Below are 7,500 nucleotides of genomic sequence, written 5' to 3'. Positions count from 1 at the left end.
CTGGTTTAAATCCTTAATCTATAAAGTGCATTCTCGTTTTTTTTTTAGCATCTTAAAACTGTTTTTTAAAAAAAAAAATATATCGGTTCGTAGTTTAATTGCACGCTGCAAATAGGCTACACTCTAAGAAAATGCAGGGTTGTTTTAACCCAAATCTGGGTCAACTATTGACGAACCCAACCGTTAGGTTAAAATTTTAATTTTATTTAAAGAATTAACCCAACGGCTGGGTTTGTTTATATTTTACCCAAATTTGGGTTGAAACAACCCATCATTTTTTAGAGTGTACAGTGAACATGCACTGCGTTTAATATTAATTATTAATATATCGATTATTAAGATCGTCTTTTGATTGAGTAAACAAATCAAATCAAATCAAAACTTGCGTTCATTCATCTCATTCTCGTCGAGTTTAATGTTATCACGGCTCATCTTCCTCAGTTAATTTCAATTCAACAGCTTTTCATCATAATAATCAGGAGATCGAATTAGTCTCCAATTCACATAAACTCAATCATGTGGGTCTCGTGAGTCAAATAATAGAAGACGCTCTAGTTGAATTCGATTATCCTCAGTATCATTAGACTGTCTAACATGCATTATTCTGAGATCGTATCGATTAACGAACAGCCTCGCTTCGCTTTGTCAAAGACAGGTTTCGTCAGATAAAATCTAAAGCTTGATCATTGCCTTCATTGAATTAACCGAGTGGCTATTTCTGATCAGACGAGTCTGTGTTTAATCGAGGTGTCAAAGCTTTTCATGATTCTATTATGGCGGAATCACAAACACAAGAGTCTGAGACAACAGGTGCATCAGACAGACGAGTGTGTGTGTGTGTGTGTGTGTGTGAGAGAGAGAGAGAGAGAGAGAGAGAGAGAGAGAGAGAGAGAGAGAGAGAGAGAGAGAGATCTGCTGTCTGGAGGCCATCTTAATAATGTAGCCAATTACTGACTGTGTGTGTGTGTGTGTGTGTGTGTGTGTGTGTGTGTGTGTGTGTGTGTGTGTGTGTGTGTGTGTGTTTCAGGTAAATCCTATACGTTATGGGGACAATATCCAAAATCTTGGTTCTTGTGGGGGTCCATTTTTTGTTAAAGGGAAACCCCCTTATAAATCACAATAAGTGATGTTTTTTGAAAATGTAAAATTGCATTAAGTTTTGTGTGATGGATAGAGAGAGAGAGCGAGGGTGTGTGTGTGTGTGTGTGTGTGTGTGTGTGTGTGTGTGTGTGTTTTAGATGTCAGGCCACATCTGTAGTTGAAGGACATATACATAATATGTGATGTGATCTTGTATCCGAGAGTTCTTCTCCCATTTAAAAAAAAAACATTTAGAGAAAAATTGTCTAAATTTCTGGGGAATATAATTCCAATCCCAATTTTTAATCCCAAGAGGGATACAAGAAAAAATCTGATTTATTGCATTTTCAGTATCCAATAGAAACGTGTTAGTGTCCTAGGCTATATGTAGGCCTATATCGTGTTATTTTAGCCTAAATTATGGTTTCTCCTGACTAGTATTTCTAGCACAAACAACGGATGTCTACAAATTTAAAAAACAATGTTAATATTTTTATACACATTTCGTTAGCGCGCGCGTGCACATCGGCGTTATCGCTCAGGTGAAACATCCCGCGCTTCTTCACACCTTTAATCCACTCCTCCGCCGCTGATTGGCCCGCGCTCCCGTTAAATCCCACTGGATGCCAGAGATGGACCAGGACGAACTCCAGCATGTTCCTCGACCGGATCCTCCCAGAACTTCAAATCGACCCCGCCAGAATGATGCTCGAAAGTCAGCAGTGCCGCGTCGCGTCGCGTTGCCCGGTGTCGCGTTGCCCGGTGTCGGGTCCGTCGAGCCCGGTGTCGGTGGGTTCCGAGTCCTGTTGCTCAAGCCCTGAAGCGAAGACGCTCGCGGAGGCTCGAGTGCGACGCCCTCTGAACGCGTTCATCATCTGGACCAAAGAGGAGCGTCGACGCCTCGCGCAGCTCAACCCGGACCTGGAGAACACGGACCTCAGCAAAATACTCGGTGAGTGTTTCATTACAGCATCAGTTACACCGGAATATGCGTTTCATATCGTTCACTGTTAAAAAAATAAAAAAGGAAAATGTAGGCCTACTGGTAATTTTAGGATATTATACAGTAACTTTACGGAAATTTCGGTTAAATCTTAAAACACAACAATGTAATACGTAATTCAAAATAGCTAAGTAAAAGATGAGGTTTTTTTTTAATACGGAAAAAATCCAACCCGATCTCACTTAAAATCGTACGTATTTTATGAGGTGGCTGATTCGTACGAATTCACACGACCTCACTCGTACCAATTTGTACGGTTTTTGCTCAATTTTCTGCATATTTTACGAGTTACCCAATTCGTATGAATTCCTACGTATGACCTACCCCTGACCCTGCCCCTAAACCTACCCATCACTGGGGTTTAGACAAAAAAAAGTTTTTGTGTTTTTTTTTGACAAAGTTTTTTGGGGGGGGGGGGGTTAGGTTAGGTTTTGGGTCAAATATGGACAACCCAACCATTGGGTTAAACATTTAACCCAACTGCCGGGTTTGTCCATATTTGACCCAAATTTGGTTTAAAACAACCCTGCATTTTTTAGAGTGTATAAACAATGTAAAAAAAAATGTCAGTAAAAACAACACTATCAACCTCACTCCTTCAAATGCATACATTTGTCTAAACCCAACCCATAAGCTTATATGCACATTGAAATAAAGTGAGCAGTGTGATAGCCTATTACCGTTTAAACTAAAACTTTGTGTGTGTGTTTACAGGAAAAACATGGAAGGCCATGTCTCTGGCAGAGAAGCGTCCTTACATGCAAGAAGCAGAACGACTGCGAGTCCAGCACACCATCGACTATCCCAACTACAAATACCGGCCCCGTCGACGAAAGTGCAACAAGCGTGGCATTAAAATGCCTTCAACTGAGAACATCAACTCTCCAAACGCTAGTTTCCACCTCAGCGAGAACATCAACTCTCCAAACGCTAGTTTCCACCTGAGTTATATTCTTCAAGCTCAAGCCTCGCACTGGCCATGCACGCTTCCACACACTGGGTTTTCACTGGAGAACCGCTGTGAGACGACGTCATCGCATGGAAACCTGGCGTATCATAACTCCAGTTTCTCGCAGTCGAGCGGGCCGGAGCTGTGGGGAACACAGGTGTGTGTAGGAGGACCTTCTCTGGAGTTTTACCTGGACCAGGTGAGATCCGACATGCTGGACCAGCTCGACCGCAGCGAGTTCGACCAGTACCTCAATCCTGGAGCACAACACACTCTCAACAGAGACTCCGATGCTGAACGCTTCCAGTGAACCGATGCATGTGTGATAAACAGCGTTTATTTATTACACGGGTAGTAACACCTTACAATAAGGTTCATTAGTTAGCATTAGTAAATGTATTAACTAACAATGAGCAATGCATTTGTTACTGAATTTATGAATCTTTGTTAATGTCAGTTAATAAAAATACAGCTGTTCATTGTTTGTTCATCTTAGTTCACCTTGACTAATGTTAACAAATACAACCTTTGATTTGAATAATGTATTAGTAAATGTTGCAATTAATATCAACTAAGATTAGTAAATGCTGTAGAAGTATTGTTCATTCTTAGTTCATGTTAACTAATGAACTTTATTGTGAAGTGCTACCATTATATGTAATGCAAATGTTGCTGACATGCATGTTGAAAGATCATTGTTCACCTTGAGTTCAGTGTGTATTTATAGATTTTTTTATTTTAATTGTGTAAAGTTAGCTTTTTTATGATGTCATAATAAAATATCTTATCAATCACTTTAATGTTTTAGATTTAATATCTGAATGACAGACAAGTTGGCAGACAACTTACTGATATATTAAAAAAGGAAGAATTTATTTTGTGGATGCATAAAACTTAATTTGTTAGTTTTGAGGAGGAACTTCTGTTTGCTGTTTTGCTCACGCCTTTCTGTCAACAAACCCTCCCCTAAAATCCCCAAACACATATGAGTCCACTGAACACAGTTTCTCAGATTGATGAAGAAACGTAATACTTCATGTGCTTAATGCTCTAGAATTACTGATGTGTTAGTAAATCAGTCGTAAAGCATCAGTATAACACATGCATTGCCTCGAGACACCAAAGAGTACGAGGGTCATTCCTGGTATTCAGTGCCTTTTGGCCATCATTAAATGTAGAAAATCTTGTTTTTAAAATACATTTATGATAGGGTGATGTAAAACATTTGAAAAAATACTCTGGTCAAGCTTGGGTAAATAAATGTAACCATTATTAAACAAAAATAATTAAATGGAAGACCAAAAAATGTTCACCCTGTTATTTATACTTTAGTAAATTTCATGTTTTTTCTGCTGATTTTATGAAATTATGGTAAAAAAAAAAATTGATAACAGTGTGGACAAAATAATAAAAATATGTAAAACTTTCAATTCACTACTTCTTGAACTTCAGATATAACAGGGTGGACGTTCTGATCTAAAATCAGATCATTACCGTAATTTTAAAAATATTTAATATTTCCCTTCACTGAATCATCTTAAAGAATCATAAGATGACTGATAAAACATTATGAAAATGAGCTACACAGGCCAGTGGGGACATTAGAAAATGGAGATATGTGGTGGTTAAAAAAATAAAATAAAAATTTTAATCAACTTAAATATGCCTATAGTTTAAATTGGGTTATTTATGACTTGCATTTATGACAGGTTTAAAATTGATATTGTTTCAACATTTTAAGGCAATAAGACCGAATCCCAGGAAGGACTGAATCTTTGTGTGTAGATTTCTTCCATGTCTCTGCTGGATTTCTTGCCCTAAAACTGAACTCAAGCTAACACACTCATAAATATCTTCACAGATCTGTAAACTACAATTAAGAAAGTGACATTATGCTACAGACATAACTAAAGCAATGATAACAATAACTGATGCTCTTCTACGCCAACTCTGGAATGTGTAATATTGATTATGAGCAGCTCAACATGAGGTAATATTTGCTTGAAGATAACATATTTGTTCAAAATATGTAGTTTCCCTTCTTTTTCAGAAATATGCCGTTTAAGTTAACTTTCCAAGAATGTTTCAGAAGTTTTAAAACAGAAGTTTAGCGGAACAGAAAGCATCAAAGAGGTTTAGAAAAAGGAACTAAAGTCATTCATTTTCTTGACATTCATCCAAATAATTGAATAATTAGCAGTGCAGCTGAATAAGTTAGCTATTTATAAGCAATAACTCTTTAATAAATAAGCTGTTGAAAAACAGTCCATTACTGTTTTATCCCAACCAACTATGTTTGGTTCACAGACCGCTCCCACAACATGTAGTCTATAACGTTTGTTTTTAGTTAGTCAGGAAAGTTTTCGTTACGGAAATATAACTTTTTGTTTTGAACTATTGTTTAATCAATATATATATATATATATAACCCGCGTAGGCTACATAAACCGTCATAATGTAGGATTAAATAAGATACATTAATGTGTAAGATTTCGTGTCTTGTATCGCTGTACAGTAGCCTAACCGATTTTACATTAAGCGCCAAATAACAATAACTTCAAAACATTTAAAAAAAGAATAAAATTATGACTAACATAGGATAACAATAACATTAAATGAATTTCTCACCACGGAATTGCCCAGTCGTGCAGTAAAGAACAAACCCACCTATTTATGATCTTTATGCTTTTCATACTACACATAACTTTGGCTCAAAATGAAAACGTTTTGACTGATCTAATACGGGTTTTAATACACTGTATCTACAAAGTAAAGCCTACTTTGTTTATGAAAAATGACACATTTCAGCATAGCATATAGTTATGAAAATAACACCTAAATATCTTGCAGGGAACTTATTTGTTTCCCAAATAAATTACCAAACGGGAAAGTTAGAGGAACATTGAGGGAATGTTCTGTGTTTGCTGGGATATTCCAAACCAGCCTACTTGTTTTCATAGTATTTTAATTTATTATAAAAATCATAAACACACTGGTTTGTAGTGCAAATAGTTTTAGACTGCAAATCTCCACACATTCACATGAAATGGCTTCTTTCCGCGTCGCAAAATAACCTCGTGAGCTCCTGTCAATCACACGTCACGTACACGTGTTGACCACGTGATGGCGCCATAACCCAACAAGTGTCTTTTCCTGTCAATTATGGCAAAAACAGAAAAAATAACATAAATGCTGGCGTGCGCTTTGAAAACAGCTGACGTTAAGCAAAAAAATAGGCCTATATAAACGTAATGTATAATGTTAAAGTTTGTTTTTACGTTTGACACGCTGCTCGTTTTTTTATTATTAAATGCTTAAAGGAAATAAAATAAAAAACAAAAATATTAACAAGAATTATTGTCATACATCATTGTCATAACATAATACAACAATACTCCAGAGTCCTTCAGTCTGACAATATGCACGTTTTTTTTATTAATAAATGACATCACATTACAAACAATAAACATGACAATATTCCAACACATAGTAGGCTAGTCTATAAAAAATGAACAAATATAGATTACAACAAATAGTAAAATAAAATATAAAGTATGATAATAATACAAGTAAAAAGAAAGAGAAAAAAACAGAAAATAATATAAACAGAAAAAGGAACACGTATGAGATCATCAAATAAATAATAGCATAAAAGCTTCACATCCAGATCTAGTGTTTTTTCCTTTACTACATTTTAACCCAAGTAGTAACTCAATATAAGTTTACATATCTATCTGAAATAACAGAAAGTTGGGTTGGATCAAGTGGCATCCTTCACCCCTCTCTTGAATCCTACACTGAAGTGCCTTAAACTGCAGTTCATCGACTGGCCACTAGAGACCGGCTGCAGAAGAGTCTCAATCCCATAGACACCAATGTTAAAATGCCCAATTTTACAGCAGAAAAAAAACATGTTTACAATCTGGTGAAAAAAGTGGTTTTGATCTATATAACTAATTTTGCCCTTCATGACAACTGTGAAGGGGGTGACATTTTTTATAACTCATCCATTTAAATTATATTCAGCCTTGAAGTTCTACATAATTAGGGGCGTGGCCACTTGAGTGACAGGTGGATTGCCGCTGATGTCACTACTAGTCGTTTGTCTGTGGTCTGTTAGCGTCACGTCACCTTAGTAAATCCCAGCTGCTGAATTTGGCATCTCTGCCGTGTTTGTGCCTTTTTTCGGGATTATTTCATACAATTTAGTACACGCATTATACCCCCGCCCATGCCTTTGGATTCCGTCGTTGTTGAGTATCGAGAGAACAACCAGCGCTGTATTTCAGTTGTTTTGTTCTGTGAACATGCACTCGTGGATGTCTGACAATTTCGTTGTTTTTGGAGTTTTCAGATCTAAAAACGTCTATAGATAGGCTACACTCTTTCTGCTGTAGCGTTGCTCTCACGGAACAGATAGACTATAATATGCCAATGTACCGTCAGATGAAATCCTGCAGGTTTATGT

At 36.8% G+C, this 7,500-nt stretch overlaps 1 protein-coding gene across 1 annotated transcript; it reads left to right on the top strand.

Moving 5' to 3' along the window:
* Positions 1-1,734: 1,734 nt before the first annotated feature.
* On the top strand, positions 1,735-3,342 carry LOC143710870 (uncharacterized). The gene is made up of 2 exons (XM_077202103.1): positions 1,735-2,032; positions 2,798-3,342. The coding sequence occupies exons 1-2, from the start codon at positions 1,735-1,737 to the stop codon at positions 3,340-3,342; spliced, it is 843 nt and encodes a 280-aa protein (XP_077058218.1).
* Positions 3,343-7,500: the final 4,158 nt, after the last annotated feature.

Source organism: Siphateles boraxobius, unplaced genomic scaffold (assembly GCF_051911475.1).
Source record: "Siphateles boraxobius isolate OS27281-9 unplaced genomic scaffold, OSU_SipBor_1 48, whole genome shotgun sequence".
In the NCBI taxonomy this organism is placed as follows: Eukaryota; Metazoa; Chordata; class Actinopteri; order Cypriniformes; family Leuciscidae; genus Siphateles; species Siphateles boraxobius.
The sequence above is the reverse complement of the archived record's forward strand: the minus strand, read 5'-3'. Positions and strand labels throughout refer to the sequence as shown.